General features: G+C 43.6%; 1 protein-coding gene across 4 annotated transcripts in view; it reads left to right on the top strand.

Annotated features, from left to right (window-relative positions):
• Positions 1-20,263, top strand: part of LOC138304453 (histone-lysine N-methyltransferase, H3 lysine-36 specific-like) — a 1,084,114-nt gene that overhangs the window by 427,922 nt on the left and 635,929 nt on the right. For all 4 annotated transcript variants that reach the window (XM_069244523.1, XM_069244520.1, XM_069244521.1 and 1 more), the window contains one exon: positions 15,925-16,097. In XM_069244523.1, coding sequence (XP_069100624.1) covers positions 15,925-16,097 — 173 coding nt within the window. The remainder of the gene's footprint in view (positions 1-15,924; positions 16,098-20,263) is intronic.

The raw sequence follows: 20,263 nt of genomic DNA, 5'->3' as shown, positions 1-20,263 counted from the left end.
AAGGCGGACCCAAAGGACCTCAAGAACTTATAATACTGCACATCAGCAGACTAGAAATATTCTACGTAAGCATTGGTATATATTACAAAGTGACACGGTCATAGGTAAAATGCTTTCCAATACTCCTCTAATTACATATAGGAGAAGTAGATCGATGCAAGATGTTCTAGTAAAAAGTGATATCAGGACCGACCATCTACAGCAAGGTTGGTTGAAACAACAAGATGGATTTTTTAAATGTTCAAAATGTAAACCGTGTAAAAATGGGGACAATTTGAAAATTTTAAAGCAAGGAAAGAAAGTTCTACATACTATCCAGGGACACTACACGTGTAAAAGTGAATATGTTATATACATTTTAAGGTGTAGTTGCCTGAAAATATATGTGGCCAGTACAAAGTTGCAGGCGTATAAACGGATTTTATAGCACCTTAGAGCTATACACAATAATGATGAGACATATCCAGTCGCACGTCACATGAATTTATGTCACACTGATAACATTAATGACATTAACTTCAGCATTATTGATGGTATTCCTAAAGATATCAGAGGAGGAAATCGAGAATTAAAATTGTGAATATTGGAGTCCAAATATATAATTAAGTTGGATGCTAAAGAACCTAATGGGTTAAATGTACATGAAGAATTGTCAATACACATATAGTGGTATAGTAACTAATGAGTTATGAAGCTGTGCAGGCATTAGTATTAATTCTATCAACTTGGTATTTATGAATAAAGGTAGAGGTTTTGTTATTTAGTGGACTGATTAGACATTAGACAGCAATATAGTCTCTAGTTTACTTTAAGCCACACTATTTATAACTGTGGCACTAAGCAATTGCTAGCTTCACTCATTTAATTTGTAACCGTTTAGTATTGTTATGTATTGGGCGCCTTATCAGCACTGTTTGTCATTTATGTATTAGTAACAAAAGAAAATATTGCATTTTTTGGAATTTTCCATCTTTATATGTTGGGTAGCATTGTTATTTATTAAATTGTAAGATCGGATATGTTTGCTAGTGAAGATCGCAAATCATGTGACTACATTCGAGGTACAAATACGAGATCTAACATGGCGCCTGTGAGGTTGACAAAGGCGGTGAAACGCGTCCCGCTGTGCGCCATTTACTGCAATAAAAGCATTTTCTAGTGCTCTTGGAGAGCCTGTTACCTTCTTTGATGTTCGAAGGCAAGTGTGGAATTTAGACGCAGTGACGTGCGTCTTCTTAGGCACCCCCGGCGATCAGGAGCAGCCGAGCACGCCGGACGAGTGTGGAGATATATATATGTTCGATGGCATGTGTAGCTGCAGATACACATGCTATGCACATGTCCTGCCATCTAGTGTTGGGCTCGGAGTGTTACAAGTTGTTTTTCTTCGAAGAAGTCTTTTTGAGTCACGGGACCGAGTGACTCCTCCTTTTCGGCTCCATTGCGCATGGGCATCAACTCCACCTTAGATTGTTTTCTTTCCGCCATCGGGTTTAGACGTGTTTCTTTTCACTCCGGTTGTTCGAGTTGGAAAAGTACTACAAACTATCTAAATTCTTCTGTATTGTTTTCGATCGCGTACCATCTATCATTGACACCTTGGTACCGGCGTACACAGATCTCTACTTGCCCTTCGGGGCACCCGCGCCCAAGCGGGCCTGGTCGACCCGACCAAAAGTCTTGTCGAAGCCTCATGGACCGGACCCCGTTTAGATTCTGCCCTCGGTGCCACGCCAAGTACCCTTACACGGACCAACATCTAGTCTGTAACCTGTGCCTATCTCCAGACCACCGAGAGGATACTTTCGAGGCCTGCAGATCCTTCCGCTCGAAAAAGACTCTGAGAGACCGAAGAGCGCGAAGGTTAGAGATGGCATGGAGAAGCACCGATCGCTTCGATGCAGAAGAAGAGGAGATGATCCACACCGCACCACACCGTCCGGGGGTCCGACTCTGAGCAAGAGTCCGACAATGACAGACCAGTAACAGTGGGCCAGCACGTGAGTACGCTTGCCCCGACCCAATCCAAGCCCAAACACAAGGCCTCGGGGACGCCACTGCCAGAAGGCCATGGCTCCACCCTTAAGAAAATTACCGGTGACCAAGCAACATCTTCGGCACCGAGAAAGGCCACACCACCGAAGCCTTCGGACTTGAGCCGAAGCACAGGCTCCGAAATCCTCAAGCACCGAACCATTGAGTCGATGCCCCAAAAATCCCTCTCGGAGCCGAGGCCAACAACTACTCCAGGCCTTTCGATCCCGAGAAAACCGGCTTCGGAGCTGAAAAAACACACATATACAGAGGAGCATGGCTTTCCAAGCAATTGAAAGAAAGCCATAGATTTGCGGAAGAACTTACACAAATGGAGGAATTTGACGAAAAACAGGCCAGAATCCAAATTCATAAAGACTCTGGCAAAATCCTGAATGCACCTCCTCTAAAAACAAAGAGGAAGCTGGCCTTTCAAGGACATTTGGACACTGACTAGCCACCGGCTAAAGTGCCAAAACCGAGACAAAAATCTCTGCTTCCTCAGTTCTCACCTCGCCAGTCTCCTCCTCATTCTTCTCACCTAACTGTCTCCCCACTTATTACCCCCACTGCACAGTCTCCAGTACACTCTGCACAGTCACACCAGGATGAGACTGACCCATGGGACCTTTATGATGATCCCATTTCTGACAATAGTCCAGAGTGCTATCCGTCAAAGCCATCACCTCCAGGGGATAGCACCTCATATACGCAGGTTCTAGCTAGGGCAGCATCATATCATAACGTAGACATGCACACAGAACCTCTTGAGGATGATTTTTTATTTAATACGCTTTCCTCAACTCACGCCACCTACCAGAGTCTACCCATGCTTCCTGGCATGTTAAAACATGCGCATCAAATCTTCCAGGAACCAGTTAAAGCAAGAGCGATCACTCCTAGGGTAGAAAATAAGTATAAGCCGCCTCCTTCAGACCCAGCTTTTATTACCCAACAGCTACTCCAAGATTCCGTAGTGGTCAGAGCAGCAAGGAAGAGGGCTAACCCCCCAGTCGCCTGGGGACGCACCCCCACCAGATAAAGAAGGTAAACAATTTAATGCTGCTGGTAAAAGGTTAACATCACAAGCAGCTAATCAATGGCGTATAGCCAATTCCCAAGTGCTAGTGGCCAGAAACGACAGGGCCCACTGGGAGGAGATGAAAGACATTATCCAGCATCTCCCCAAAGATCAACAGAAAACAGCCCAGCAAATAGTAGAGGAGGGACAGGCAATTACCAACAATCAGATCAGGTTGGCTCCGCAGACACAGCCGCAAGAACTATTAATACGGATGTCACCATTAGGTGACACGCATGGCTTAGGTCGTCAGGCTTTAAACCTGAAATCCAGCAGGCTGTTCTTAACATGCCTTTTAATGAACACCAACTATTTGGCACACAGGTTGATACAGCCATTGAGAAAATGAAAAAAGACGCTGACACTGCCAAAGCTATGGGGGCGCTTTACTCAACTCAATACAGAGGCTTATTTTGAAAGCCTCAATATATGGGGGGGGCTTTAGACCCCAAACATCTGAGCCATCTACCTCGCAATCCAAACCCTCTTACCAGACACAAAGCAAACACATGCATACCAAACAGTGACTTCATCCACATCTTCCCTCACCACACTGGGAGGAAGACTGCAAAAGTTCCACACCCACTGGTTACCCATCACAACAGCCAATTGGGTCTTATCCATTATCCAACATGGTTACTGCATAGAGTTCGCACAAACTCCTTCAGATATGCCCCCAAAACCATACATACTCTCCTCTCAACACATTTCAATGTTGCAAACAGAGGTACAGTCACTATTACTCAAACAAGCCATAGAGCTTGTACCACATCATCAAAGAGTAACAGGGGTTTACTCCCTGTATTTCCTCATTCCCAAAAAAGACGAAACATTGAGACCAATACTAGATCTCAGAACTCTCAGTTTTTACATCCTATCAGAACACTTTTACATGGTAACACTACAGGATGTAGTCCCATTGTTACAACAACAAGATTTTATGGCAACACTGGATCTAAAAGATGCGTATTTTCACATACCCATCCATCCAGCGCACAGAAAATATCTCAGGTTTGTAATACAAGGAAAACATTACCAGTTCAAAGTGTTACCTTTCGGGATAACAGCAGCTCCCAGGGCATTTACAAAATGCCTTGCCGTAGTCGCAGCCAACATAAGAAGACAACATATCCATGTCTTTCCATATCTCGACGACTGGCTAATAAAAGCCAACAGTCAAACACAGTGCCAATATCATACACATTATGTAATAAACACCCTACACACACTAGGGTTCTCAATAAACTACCAGAAATCACACCTACAACCAGCGCAAGTTTAACAGTATTTAGGAGCCACATTAAACACCCAAAGAGCACTTGCAAGCCCAAGTCCACAAAGGATACAATCATTCCACATGGGCATGATGGCATCATGCATCGCCATTGTCCCAAATGCAAGACTAAACATGCAGCCCTTACAAGAGTGCCTTGCAAAACAATGGTCACAGGCCCATGGTCCTCTTCAAGATCTAGTGTTGATAGACCGCCAAACACACATCTCGCTTCAGTGGTGGAATTCCACAAATTTAAACAAAGGGCAGCCATTTCAGGACCCTGTGCCTCACGCCATTCTTACAACAGATGCATCAATGATTGGATGGGGAGCACATCTCAACAATCACAACATTCATGGACAATGGGACACCAAACAAAAACAACTTCACACAAATCTCTTGGAACTGCTAGCGGTATTCCTAGCACTTAAAGCTTTTCAACTTCTTCTTGTTCACAAACACATTCCCATCAAAACCGACAATATGATGACAATGTACTACCTGAACAAACAGGGCGGAACCCACTCATCACAACTTTGTCTTCTTGCACAAAAAATGTGGCATTGGGCAATTCACAACAACATTCACCCTGTAGCACGGTATATTCCAGGGATTCACAACCAGTTAGCAGACGGTCTCAGCCGGGATCGTCAGCAAACACACAAGTGGGAAATTCACCCCCAAGTACTTCACAAGTACTTTCGCCAATGGGGAACACCAGACATAGATCTATTCGCCACCAGCCAGAATGCAAAATGCCAAAACTTCGCATCCAGGTACCCACACCCTCTATCCAAGGGCAGTGCTCTATGGATCAACTGTTCAGGGATATTTGTGTACACTTTTCCCCCTCTCCCGCTCATTCCATTTCTGGTCAACAAACTGTGTCAAAACAAACTTAAACTCATACTTATAGCCCCAACGTGGGCACGTCAACCGTGGTACACAACATTGTTAGACCTGTCACTAGTACCACACATCAAACTACCAAACAGGCCGGATCTCTTGACACAAAACAAACAACTGATCAGGCACCCCAATCCAGCAATAATCAATCTAGCAATCTGGCTCCTGAAGTCTTAGAGTTTGGATATCTACATCTTCCACCAGAATGTATGGAAGTAATCAAACAAGCAAGAAAACCCACTACCAGGCAGTGCTATGCAAACAGATGGAAAAGGTTTGTCTTTTACTGCCAATCCATACACATAACACCTCTTTCTGCATCCATACAAGACATTGTAAGTTACTTACTTCATCTACAAAAAGCTAATTTAGCTTTTTGATCCATTAAAATACATCTCACAGCTATTTCAGCCTATTTACAAAATATACAAAACAAGTCTCTATTTAGAGGGCCTGTCATCAAAGCCTTCATGGAAGGCCTAAAACGTATCATACCTCCAAGAACACCACCAATACCTTCATGGAATCTCAATATTGTACTCACACAGCTGATGGGTCCACCATTTGAACTCATGCATTTGTCAGATTCAATATCTAACGTGGAAAGTAGCATTCCTCGTTGCAATCACTTCATTACGAAGAGTTAGTGAAATACAAACATTCACTATTGAACAACCCTTTATACAAGTACACAAACATAAGGTTGTACTTCGCACAAACCCAAAATTCCTACCTAAAGTCATCTCACCGTTTCATTTAAATCAAACAGTGGAACTTCCAGTCTTCTTCCCACAGCCAGACTCAGTAGCACAAAGAGCGCTCCATACATTAGACATTAAAAGAGCTTTAATGTATTACATTGACAGAACAAAATCATTTCGAAAAACTAAACAGCTATTTGTTGCATTCCAAAAACCCCATACTGGTAATCATATCTCAAAACAAGGCATAGCCAGATGGATAGTAAAGTGCATCCAAACCTGTTACTAAAGGCTTAAAGACGGCTATTAGTAACACCAAAAGCACACTCCACCAGGTAGAAAGGAGCAACAATAGCATTTTTAGGAAATATACCAATGACCGAAATCTGTAAAGCGGCCACTTGGTCAACACCCCATAGATTTACCAAGCATTACTGTGTGTAGATGTGTTAGCAACACAATAAGCCACAGTAGGACAAGCTGTACTAAGAACACTATTTCAAACAACTTTAACTCCTACAGGCTGACCACCGCTTATGGGAGGAGAACTGCTTTGTAGTCTATGCATAGCATGTGTATCTGCAGCTACACATGCCATCGAACGGAAAATGTCACTTACCCAGTGTACATCTGTTTGTGGCATGTTCCGCTGCAGATTCACATGCACCCTCCCTCCTCCCCGGGAGCCTGTAGCCGTTGAAGTTACATTTAAATTTGTACATATGTATATATATCTCTATTCCATTGCATGGACATCTCTTTCTTTACACTCTATCACTCCTACCTTACCCTCTGCGGGAAAACAATCTAAGATGTAGTAGATGCCCATGCGCATTGGAGCCAAAAAGAAGGAGTCACTCGATCCCGTGACTCGCAATGGCTTCTTCGAAGAAAGACAACTTGTAACACTCCGAGCCCAACACTAGATGGCAGGACCTGTACATAGCATGTGAATCTGCAGCGGAACATGCCACGAATAGATGTACACTGGGTAAGTGACATTTTCCATATATTCCTGATGGATACAACTACCTGTGGATTCCTCACCTTATGAATACTCCCAATGCGCCAGCATTCGGCGGAAAATCTTCTTCCCAGCTCTCCACGTCGACGAGGACGTCACAATTGTATGGCTCCACGCGACTCCGTCTGACGTCGCTGTGACAATAAGAGGTCCTCGCCGGCGTGCTGACATCAGTTCCCTTTTTTCCGTGCCTTCGACGCTAACGGTTTTCTCCTAGCTCTTGCTGCTGTTAAAGGTGTTCCATCTTGTTTCTGGTTACAGTGTCTCCTCCTAGGAAGTCGGGGTTTAAGCCTTGTTGGGAGTGCGGGGGTCGCATGTTGGTTACTGACCCTCATGATGATTGCCTTTGGTGTTTAAGTTCTGAGCATGACGTCAAGGAGTATGTATCCTGCCAGAGCCTGAATCCGAAGACGCTGAAGGAGAGAGAAGCCAAACTCTTTTTGGCTAAGGCAAAGAAAGGACATAGAAGCCATCGTAGATCGTCTTCTCAATCTTTGTCGGAAAAACATACGAAGCGGCGTCGACACGACTCTTGGCGTTGTTCGGGTCAAAGCCGTTCAAGGTCAAGTTCTCCATCTAGACAGCGCTGTGCGGCATGGGAGGTTAGTCCTATGGTGGCTCCACAGCCTCAAAGCCCTCCGGCTTATCCGGCGCCAACGGTATTCGAGGTGGTCGCGCCACAAGAGAGTCCTCGCTTTTCACCTGCGGCGCAGGATTCAGATGCTCAGCCAGCGTGAGTGCCGCATGAAAAACAGTGGTATCCTGCCTTCCCGGCTCCGGGAGCGGATCCGGGCGGCATTTTTAAATGCCATGTTTAGTATGTTTAATGCTATGGCCTCTGCTGGTGCACCGGCTGGTACCATGGGTCCGTTGGCATTTACATTGGGCTTCCCGGGTCCTTACAAGGCGGCCTGAAAGACCTACGGTGAACTCCTGTCAGATGCTCAGGCGGCAGCTAAACAGATTATCCAGTCTGGTCTGGATTCTACAGATTTGGTGGCCAGGACGATGGGTACCTCTTTGGCTACCAGGAGGCATGCGTGGTTGAGGTCCTCTTGTTTTTCTTCGGATGTCCAGACTACTCTCTTGGACTTGCCTTTTGATGGGGAAAAGCTTTTTGGTGCTAAAGCTGACTCCGTCTTAGAGCTCTTTAAGGATAGTAGGGCCAGAGCAAAGTTTTTGGGTCTGCAGGCTTCCACTACTACCCCGTTCAGGCCCTTTCTGAGGTTTAGGGGGTTTGGGCGTGGAGCGCTGTTTACTGTGGGAGACCCCAGTCCACAGTCAATAGCCTACCAGCCTCCCATATAGATCCTTTAAAGGGCGGGGGAGGGTTTCGGACAAGAGGGGCCACCCAGAAGCACCCTGCATCATCTAATTCCCAAGAAGGATGGTCTATTGAGACCAATCCTGGACCTGAGGATTTTGAATTGGTTCCTCAAACAGGAGAAATTCAAGATGCTGACTCTAGCGCAGGTACTTCTGGCGTTGAACAAAGAGGATTGGATGGTGTCTGTTGACTTGCATGATGCTAACTTTTATATCCCTACTATCAAGTCGCACAGAAAGTATCTCTGGTTTGTGGTGGGGTCGCAACACTCCCAGTTTGCGGTCCTTCCGTTTCGTCTTACTTCAGCACCTCAAGTCTTCACAAAGGTGATGGCGTGGTTGCAGCAAATCTCAGAAGGAATCTCAGTTTCCCTTACTTGGACGATTGGTTGATCAAAGCCAAGTCTCCGGAGCTTGTGCTGCATCACTTGCAAATGACAACTCAATTGTTGTTCAGTCTGGATGTTTCGATAAACGTGCCCAAGTCTCACCTGGAGCCCTCTCAGTGCCTCCTGTTCATAGGGCAGTACTGGATACAGCATTGAATCGGGCCTATCCTCCGCCTCAGCGGATTCAGGACATCCAGGCATTGATTCCAATGTTTCAAACTGGAGCGGTTGTTCCAGTCATCGAGGTCCTACTCCTGCTCGGTCTGTTTGCTTCTTGCATTCTGTTGGTCACTCATTCATTTTGACACATGAGGGCTCTCCAATGGTGCCTCCGCAGGCAGTGGTTTTAATACAAAGGGGATCTCAAGGAGTCGATATCGATCTCCAGAGACGCTGCAGCGGATCTACGATGGTGGGCTTTGGACGGCAACCTTTCTCAAGGAAGGCCGTTTTCACTGCCGCCTCCGGTGGCCGCGGTCATAACAGATGCTTCCACTTCAGGGTGGGGAGCTCCTCTGGGGCACCTGGAGATCAAAGGTCGTTGGTCTCCAGTGGAACAGACCTTTCCTATCAATCTGTTAGCATTGCAGGCGATACGTCTGGCTCTCAAGGCCTTCCTTCTGTGCCTTTGCGGTCAGTCAGTTCAAGTCTTGACAGACAACACTACCGCAATGTGGTATATAAACAAGCAGGGAGGAGTGGGGTCGTACCTTCTCTGCAGAGAGGCTCTTCGGATCTGGTCCTGGGTTCAGGACCATCGGTTTTGCTTTGTAGCGAATCATCTGGCCGGAGTGCTCAACGTACGTGCGGACACTCTGTCAACATTTCTCGGCCGATCACGAGTGGCGTCTCCATCTGGATCTGGTCCGTCAAATCTTTCAAATGTGGGGTTCTCTGCGGATAGATCTTTTTGCCACTCGGGAGAACGCGCACTGCCCGTCGTTCTGCAGCCTCCAGTATCCAGTGCAAGGAGCTTTGTGGGACGCGTTTCAGATCGAATTGGTGTGACTAGTTGCTTTATGTGTTTCCCCCCCATACTCTTGATTCCTCGAGTTCCGAGGGAGATTCGCCAAGATCAGGCTCAGGTCATTTTAATAGCTCCGGATTGGCCGACAAGGGTGTGGTACACGGACCTTCTCCAACTCTCACTGTGCCTTCCGCTCCATCTCCCTCTCATGGCAGATCTCCCCTGGCAGTCGCAGGGGCAGGTTCTACACCCCTACCTCCAGACCCTGCACCTACATGCCTGGAGATTCAACGGGGCAATCTGAGTGCTTTCTCTCTCCCACCAGAGGTAGTCGATGTTATTTTATCGGCCAGGCGACACTCCACTAAGACTATTTATGCCGGTAGGTGGGCAAAATTCGTGGCTTGGTGTGGAGAGAAACCAATTGATCCCTTGAGGGCCCATCTGTCTGATGTTCTATTGTTTGCATTAGCTTTAGCAAAGAAGGGTTGTGCAGTTGCTACTGTTTAAGCCCTTCTTTGCCTTCCGGATCAACCCTCCTTGTTTAAATTGCCTATTGTGATTAGGTTCTTAAAAGGTTTAACAAATACATTTGCTCCCACTCCTTTTCTTATTCCTCAATGGGATTTGAATTTGGTTGTAACTTTTTTTAATGGGTTTACTGTTAAAACCCATGCATTCTTGTCCGTTAAGATTTTTAGTTCTTAAGACGGTTTTCCTGATAGCTATTACATCGGCTAGGCGTGTCGGTGAGCTTTAGGCCCTTAGTGTTAAACCTCCCTTTACTTTATTCTTTTCTGACAAAGTGGTGCTGAAATCCAGGGCGGCTTTCCTACCTAAAGTTGTCACTCCTTTCCATATGGGGCAGACCATTACCCTTCCATCTTTCTACCCTCCTCGTCATCCCTCAAAGCAGGAAGAGAGACTCCATCGTTTGGACCCCAGAAGGGCTCTCAGTTTTTATATTGAGAGGACATAGGACTTTTAGTTGGAAGACCAGCTATTCGTTGGATATGTAGGAAAGAGAAAGGGCAGAGCGGTTCATAAAAGAACTATATCCAGGTGGGTCATTCTTTGCATTAAGGTCCATTACTCGTTGGCAAAGAAGGTTCCCTCTGAGGGTATTAGAGCCCATTCAACCAGGGTTAAGTCTGCCACTTTGACCCTGGCTAGAGGGGTTCTGGTGGTGGATATTTGCAAGGCAGCAACTTGGGCGTCCCTCCACACCTTCGCGACTCGTTCATTATTGCTTGGACTCGGAGGTTAGGAGGGACGGCCATTTTGCACATTCTGTTTTGCAGGATTTCTTGGTTTGACCAGTCAGGCACCCACCTCCGAGTGCGGTTCTGCTCTGGTACCCTATACATAAGGTGAGGAATCTACAGGTAGTTGTATTCATCAGAAGAACAAGTTACTTACCATCGGTAACGCTTATTCTGGTGGACACAATAGCTACCTGTGGATTCCTCACAGTGTCACCCACCTCCACGTTGCCTGTCTGGTCATACCAAGACTTTTGTCTTAAAAGTGTATATATGTTTTTATAATTTTATGAATATTTAAATGATGGTTGTAATTGTGTTACATCAATAGGGTTTTATGTGTGTATTTGTTTGAGCTATTGTGAGGTCGGTTTTTACCTGTTCGCCTCAAAGGCACGTAAAAAATGGGTGAAACTGACGTCAGCATGCCGGCGAGGACCTCTTATTGTCACAGTGACGTCAGACGAAGTCGCGTGGAGCCATGCAACGATTACGTCCTCATCGACGTGGAGAGCTGGGAAGATGATTTTCCGTCGAATGCTGGCGCATTGGGAGAATTCATAAGGTGAGGAATCCACAGGTAGCTAGTGTATCAAATGGGCCGTCTGTCTCCAACTTTTCAGGTTGTCTTTTGTCCTTTTTTTATATAAAGGTAGCCTCATACCACCATTTCAAGTGCTTGAAATTAAAGTGGTCAGGGAATCTAATGCAATTGAAGGAACAAAATGACACTTAACTCCTTAATATTTTGTTTTAAAATGGTATTGGGTATTAAATCTTTAATGTTTTGTTTTAAAATTACATTGGGTATCACATTAGGACTTTGAACGTTTGCAGTTGCACTTTATTTTGGTCATCATTTTTATTTAGATCACTTTGTCACCACTTATATAATACAACATAGTCATTTTTGGAGGGGGACAATTCTGTGAACAAATTTGTTCAGCACATTTTAATATTTTATTAATCTGATCATATTCCCTCTGGTATGGCTTTGCTTGTTGGAAGAGACTTTGGGCCTCATTGTGACCCTGGTGGTCACCAGACCAACAGGGTCCCAGTCGGACGGCCGCCAAAGTGGTGGCCTGACCGCGACATTATGACAGTGGCGGAGACGGGGGGAGGGGGGGGACATCCCTGCACTGCCCATGTACTTGGCATGGGCAGTGCAGAGGCCCCCATGCACAGCCCTGTTGCACATTCCACTGCCTAAATTCTGGGCAGTGGAGTGCGCCACAGGTGCTGCTGCACCTTCTGCTGCTGCACCCGCCACATTGCACCCGGGTCCTTTAGGAGCCAGCTGCAATTTTAAGGCCCTGTTCCATGCTGGGCTGGCAGGCGCAAACACTGTTTACGCCCGCTGGCCCAGTGGGGAACTCGAAATAGGGCCAGGGGCGAATTGGGGGGGAGAGGGGGGATGGGCAGGGGGGCGTTCAGGCCGCACAGACGGCCTGATGGCGGTAAGAGTTTAGAGGGCGGTCTCCGCCGCCTACCAAACTAATAATTGAGGCCCTTGGTGCCTAATTACACACTGTCAAAGGCTACCTTTTAAAACCTTTTGGTTTTGTTGCGTCATGCAACACATACCAATGCTTATTTTCCTCTGATTTAAAAGTATTCCTATTGTTTAACTTTAATTCCAATCTTAATAACTTTATTTATTTAATTTAGTTGTTAGATTTATATAATGCAATCCAATTTTTTTGTTTAATTTACTTTTTAACGTGTGTTCCCTTTTCTTCACTTCGGCGACACTGAAAGGCTTTCTGATGAGCCTGAAGATTTAAATGTTAGTCTTTTAATGAGATTGTCTTCTCTGTAAGAGTAAACTTTATTTTGGTTACTTACGAATATTGATGCTATAGAACCTCCGGAAGTTATTTAACACATTTTTCAAAGTGCAACTCAAATGGTATTCCTTTTTCCCCAATCAGTAACAATTATTGTACATTATGTACATTGTGGAAAGTATTTTTCTAGCAGAACAAGGAGGCGAATCCACAATACCTTCTACAAGTAGGTTTTGACTGCTGAAAGTCTGTACCCACTGAAATGCGCTGAGAGGAGGTACTGGCACGTAGGGGAGCTTACAGTAGTACCAGATGCATGTGATTCCACTAATACCTTTAGTTCTAGTCTTAAGGTTTGCCTTATTGCCCTGGCGAACTGGTGTTATGTCTTCTTTTGCAATCTCCAAGAGAACCTCAGATTTATTCACGACTTCTCCCCCTTTAGATGATCTTCTCTATGATTTAAGTGAAATATTCAACGTGGTGTTCTCTAAATTAATGGGTGTCCTCTTTGAACAAATACATTGGGTGGACTTCCAGCATGTGACTTCGAAAGCTGCCTTCTAACATTTTGTACAGAGTAGCACTACAATTTAATTTCACTGTAATAAAGCGTTCAAGACTTAGCCTTTGTTCCTAACCAGGGTAACTTCTGAGTTTCACATCAGCCCACCTTCCTTCCATCATTGCCTCGAAATCCTTATACCCTGCTGACTGATCATTTCACACCTTAGTTGTGAAAAGTTCTCAGCATTACTTTTGAAAGAGTCGAAGACTACAGGTCAAGTCTAGTAACTCTTTATAAACCATGTATCTATTCATACAGCTCGGTTCTTCAAAACAGTCAATAGTAAGGTGGATAGTTTTCCACTGATTCGTAACATGCTATCAGAAATACAGGAGATCTTTGACATGTAAACCAAAAACATCTCCACCAGGGTAAAAGCAGCCAGTACTCCGCTGAGGAATGACCCTACCCTACACATTTGCAGATTACCACCTGGAAATCTGTCCAAATATTTCCTAAGCATTACATAAACTCCAGTTTCAGAACTAATACCCAAGAGCGTCACACTTCCCTGCTCAGTATGTTTTGTATAATAGGGTTTCCTTGTATTTTTTGTTTGTAAGGTCGGATTATGTACACTATTCGTTTTGACTATCAAATAGAATTTCATGATTGAAAGGGGAAGGTCACCTGCTTTAATCTTAATTCTATATCATCCATACCCCCCATTTTATTGTGATTTCGCGAATCACCTTGAAATTGGCTGAAGTGCAATGCCTGCATTTCAGTTCCGGACACTGATATAAAAAAGAAAAAACACATCTGTTGCTGTAACAGTTTGCTTTCCCTTCTATTGCAGGCTTCGATCAGCACGCTAGAAGTGCTTCATCATAAATCATTTTTCTTACTTCCAGCCTGATGCCGATATAAAAGCCTGTCTCCACTCCTCCTTTCTGGTTTGAGGAGAGCGAGGAAGACATACCTGCATGTAGTTTCCTGAAGAGTTTCTCAAGAGCATGCACCTGTCCTAGGCTCTATTTTGTTCCTTTTTATTCATGTAAACATGCGGGCACTAACACATTGACGTGGGAGTGCAAAGAAGCTGGGCTTGTATATGTGTCCTTAGAGACTTTCCAACATGACCTCTGATATTTTGAATGTCAGCAATACAACATATTTAAAGAGCTCAACATATAAGTTGCTCTCTTCCACATGGGACATGGTCAGTGGCTAAAATGCTTTAAAAATGGATGAGTACTGCGTCCCTGAGTGGAATAAGGGTTGGTAGGAGGGCAAAGACGTGGCTAAACAAAATAGAATAGTCTGTAACTATTTTGTTAGTCTTTTAAATTGATGTAAATGGACTGAAAATAATGTACACTTTTCAGTGAACAATAAATGCTAGCAGACCTAATTAATGGTAAATGCACTATTTTAGTTATGAGATCTCAATTGGCTAATGCCTGTGTCTAACCAGACAGTCAAAAGAACGAATCCTGGTTTGCGCAGTGGGGAATAGAGGATTGTGTATTTATAGTCCTACGAGATCCAAGCAGGTGAGAGCTTGCACTGTGAATACGTAAGTCATAATTTTAAAACTGTATTACTCACAGTATAAAGTAGGCTGCCACAAAATTTGCAAAACGATTTAGGGTGTAATTCATGTGTACATAATGTTGTGTAGCATCTCCCCAGTTCATCAATATTTATGAAATGTAACCACCCGCCATCACATCTGCCCAGTCCATCATCCCTTTTAACAAAAAAAAAGAAAATCTGAACACAAGCTGAGGCACTAATGCAGTCCACCATTAAACACAAGATGAAAGATTGCTTGTTTATTAGATATAACCAAAACAAAGTGCCGCAAAAATGCTGCCAAAAAAAAAGAAAAAAAAGTGCCTCAAATTTCCTTTTATGTACTACAAAATGTCCTAACCCATGCCGCAAAATCCTGGGGGTTCTGATCATAACTACTTTTCATACTTGTAAACGTGACATCCACGTTCCTGTACATGCAAGAATTTCATTGGCTTGTTTCAGGAAACTTCCTCAATCTCTGCAACAAAGCAGATTTCTTAACTCTCTTTGCATGACAGAAGTGGTCTGCTTCCAGTAAAATGTACTTCTTTATGAGTGATTTCTCTAATCCATTTCCATTTTAAAGGAGACAAAACGTAGTGCATCCTCTAGGCATTTTTGAAGTAGATTAACATTTGAAAACATATAAAAACGTGTTCCTGGAACCTGCACAACTTTGAATTAAAATCGAATACACATGAAGCAGAATTAGTGTCAGAAGTAAGTAACTTTGCCTTACTTGCCTTTCAACATTTTGGGCACTCAAGTGGTTGGAAGGGGGTTCAGAGATTATGCATGGGGTAAGACGTAGCCTGTTGCTTCACACACATGCATGATATTAGCTTATACTGTTTTTCTTACAATTGATTTGAGAGGCAGTCCAAGAGATTTGAGCCTCTGAATTAATGGCAGTGATGTCAACAAGAACATAATGTGTCCTTGCTGGTCTGTTATGACAAAGGTTCATGGTTGATACCCTGAGCAAGATTGGATTCAGATGCCCCACTGTGTCCACATTTGGTACTGGATTGTTACTGTACCTAATTCGCCTTTAATAAACTTTTAATTTTTTTCATCAGAGGCCCACCGGAAATTCTATCGGCAGTATTATGTGGAGGCTTTGGATGACCCCTCACAGAAGAACTGGGTCAATGGAAGAGGTGTTCTTCCCTTTGAAGGAAAGCATCAGTTTCAGGATCTGCCAGATCTCCGAAGAAAAGGAAGACAGACCAGCAAGAGCTACCAACATCGGGTAATGCCTTCAGGTTTTACTTATAGACTGAGTGATCAACTACTAGCACCACTGGCAACATAAAGAGAAGTATGACACTACTAATAGAAAAGTAGGCTGTAGGGGACCAGACAGGTGGCAAATAAAGAGTGCAAGTTGTGCAACAACCTAATACAATTGGTCTGTAATTTTGCATTGTGTCCTGTGTATTAATAAGCAAAAGTTACAGATGTAGACTTTCTCGAGAGTGATGTACCTAATGAATATTAAGTAGGCAGGTCTCCATTTTTACTCCCTTTTGGTTGGCTCTGACTACTGGTTGGCTCTGTCCCCACGGGGCTGCAATACAGAACTCCCAAAGGGAAGCTGTTGAGCAGACACAGCTTCTCCTTTGCTAATGAGTTACAGCCTCTTTTGAGGTGTCCGTAACTTGTCACTTGCTTGCAAATGAATTTGTAGTCCCAGATCACTGGCACATCTCATTGCAGTTCACAGTTAGGAGGACTCATCCTTCCTCCACTCCTCCTTAAAGCCCCCTCTTGGTTGTGAGTCCGAATTACAACCCCTTTTGCAATTTGGAAAGGGATTTCCAGATCACAAAATGAACTTGGTACATAACTCTTGAGTTTTCATACTGTAGCTCTGGCAATAGCAAAACCTTTTCGGTCATCTGCCCCCAAGCCTGTCTGAAAATGTTTCAGATAAAAAAATGAAGATTGATATATTGTTGATCACCAAAATTAATTGTATGTTTCGATTGATTGGGTGAATGCAGGACTGCATATAAGCACCCATTGACATACGTTTTCCAATTTCGTTTTCATTTTCTCATTCGTATTCCTATTGCCTATCCTCTTTCCTTTTCTTCTGAACCATTCCTCTTTTCTGCAGTTTCTTCTGTGCTCCCCTTTTTGTGTGTCTTAAAAACAATCATTATCCTGCTACTTTTCTACATTTTGATAAGTTGCTGTTATTGATAGTCACGGAACAAGATTTAATTTTACTATCTCCCCATTTGTGAGTATCTTTAACACATTTCTAAATGCCTGACAATTTGCTCCTAAATGTGCAAGATTTGATGTCCATTTTTTCAAAATAGGCCATTGGAATGTAATTTTAAAACTAATGCATTTGCCTGAATAGCCTACTAGAATTCACTTTCACAAAGTAACACAGAATGAGGAATGCTGGAAACAGATCACCCTTCGCATTGGCAAGCCTTGGTACTGCTACTTTGTGGAATTCCAAGAGCTCCATTGTCCATGAAATGCAGGCGCTTGATGTGAAGAACCAAATAGACCATGCAAAGAACTTTATGTATCACCCGCTTTCTGACTGGCAGCCAGTGAAGAGAGCGAATGTCTTCTCTCATCGAAAGACTTTTAGGGACATTCAGGACCAGGTGGGCTGCCACATATTGAATGACTTGTAGACTTTTTAGCAAGGACTTTTTGATGTTCCTGTATAAAGCATTACAATAGTCCAAACGAGATGTAATTAAACCAATGACCACTGCAACTCTTGAATGCAGCTGGAATAAGAGAAAATATAGTATCAAAGATTCTGATAATGAAGAAACAGTCCTGCTGACCTGGGCATCAAAAGTGATTGTATTATGAAAAATAACCCAAGTCTTTAGCAGATTCAGCTGGCGTTGATAAAGGACTTCAAGTCTCTGGCCACCAAAGTTCAGACCACACCGAATCCTGTGCCCCAAAAACCAAGATCTGTCTTTTCAGCATTCAGTTTTAAGCAATTGTCCTTCATCCAGGTACTAATGCCATTCATACATTGTTTGAACTTGTCTGCTACCAGCAGCAGATTCTCTCTTATGGAGTGTCATCCGCGTAGGATAACACCTGAAAGCTGAACGAGCGTACCAGTTCTGCAAGAGGGGAGATGCACAGATAGAATAAAATGGGGCGAAGGGAGGATTCCTGTGGAACCCCACAAGGCATCTTGAAAGTCTCTGCTCTAAAATACTGCAGCTGACTCTTTAGTCCCTATCTGGTAGGAAGGAGCAAAGAAGGTCCAGAGCACTAGCCCTCACCCCTGCCTTAAGTAATCTTTGAACCAGGTGGTGATATTGCTTCAAATGTCGCTGACAGATCCAACATTACCAAAATAGCAGCAGCGCCCCCCTTGTCTACTTGGCAACAAATGGAATCTGCAGTGGCAACCGGCGCAGACTGTATATTGTGACCACTTCTCTACTGTGATGGATAGGAACGCTAAGCAGCTAAGTTTGATTATTTTGGTTTGTGGAGCTAGTCTGACTGAATACAGTTGTGAATTTCTCATTGGTCTTAAAAACGCTTTGAAATATTCATTTGCATAATTTTTACTAAGGCATCTGAAATATTCTATTTGCTAGTAGCAGGTGTTGTTTTCCTCTTCTTTACTGAGTATAGTATTCCTTTGAATTCCTTTTCATTACATATATAGCAAGTGACTTTTATAAATGTACTTCATGTGATGTTAAAGATTCTTGGAAGGATGATTATACAGTTTACGTGGTTTACTTCTAGGCTCTCACACAATTGAGGTTTTTCACATTATTTAAGACATTTCAAATAGGAAGCTGAAGTACACTGATGTTTTGTTTGAGATCAGACCTTGCCTGATGGGTTGACTCTGCCTTTTCAGAAAGAGGAAACCTGCACCATCTGTCTTGAGGTTTTAACCCAGCAAATGGGCTTTGAAGTGATACCCTTGCCTCAGAACTTGACAGGACCCCTAAACAAAATGCCAGTATACTTTACTGATCTCCTACGACCAGTGGATTTCATTGCATCCTGTGTCTAATACTGCGGTTCTGGCCCCAAGACCATGGTCTTCCAAAATGCCTCCTATCTCATTTGCAGCAGCAAGGCTTTCTTCGCCTAGCCAATGCCCTAAATCCTGACCCGCAGACTGTAGTACATTCAGCTATTCCCGCAATAACAAAGACACTGTTTTGCCAAGGTATCTTAATCCTGTACAAGGACCGCAGCACATCCAAACTTCTCAACACAGAGATCCAGTCAGCTCCAGTAAATAGTAAACTCAATGCAAGCTGCATCTCACCTAAATATTCCATGAGTGATTTTGTGCACTGCTATGCCAGATTCACTGAATTGCAGCCTGCAGCCTATCCTGTTGATACAGCACTAAGAGACTACAGTTATCTGCCAAAATTAAACATGTCCACCAATTTCAAAATCAAGGCCATTCATTGCTACTTCAGACTTTCTTAGTCCTGACTTGGTTTCTGACCATTTTCTATTGTACATAAGAGCTCTCAGCTTTCCCAGTTATACATTTAAATAGCTCAAGTACAAGTTTTTCTTTAATTTATAATGAGATAAACCAGATTACCACTACTACACTGCAGAAGAAAGTGGACTATTCCAGATTTGAGTGGACAATCTTGGGCTTTTAAAGACTATCTTGGCACCCCGAAACTTGAGTACCTACAGGCCTCTGTTTTGGGGAGAGGGTCAGGTAAGATTGCACATTTTCCAGTGGTTAATTAAAAAACAAAATGTAAATGCCAGGGCCCAACTCATTGCTCAGGAGGCAACAGAGGCTGATGCCTCCTATTGCCCATGCTTGCTTTTTTCTAAATGGCAGTTCTGGTGATACTTACTAAACATACTGATACAAGTGTGAATTTTTTTACTACTTTCAGGCACCTTGACCTCTGAGGATAGACTACACACAGTATTTCATTATGGATTTTAGGTGTATGGAACTGACAACTCCACTATCTGGAGGATTGGGTGAATTAAGTTTTGTTGTTAATAATAGTGCCATGCCTAGAACTGCGAACACCAGCACAAATTAAGAAGTGATATTTTTAAAAATGTTGTCCCTTTTCAGTTCGGTCCACTATTGTTACATGGTAGAGCAATTTGAAGTTAATAAGGTAAGGGGGTCAAATCTGTGCTTTTTATATTGTAGACATACTCCAGCCTATGGTTAAAGGCCAGCAAGGAATAACAAACTCGCCCAAGGCAACCGCATCTTCTCCCTCCCTAAAGCCAGCAAACCACAACCCAAGAAATCTACCAGCTGACAGCTGTGGCTTCCCTTTCTAGGCTTATATTCTATGTAGTGGAATACATTCTTGTTTTCTTTTGAATCCCTTCTTTTATTCCTCTACACTGTCCTGGGCAGTCAGGATCCTGAGTTCCACAAGGTGACAT

The sequence above is a fragment of the Pleurodeles waltl genome, chromosome 7 (assembly GCF_031143425.1).
Source record: "Pleurodeles waltl isolate 20211129_DDA chromosome 7, aPleWal1.hap1.20221129, whole genome shotgun sequence".
Taxonomy (NCBI): Eukaryota; Metazoa; Chordata; class Amphibia; order Caudata; family Salamandridae; genus Pleurodeles; species Pleurodeles waltl.
Note: the sequence above shows the minus strand (reverse complement) of the source record. Positions and strands in the feature narration are given on the sequence as shown.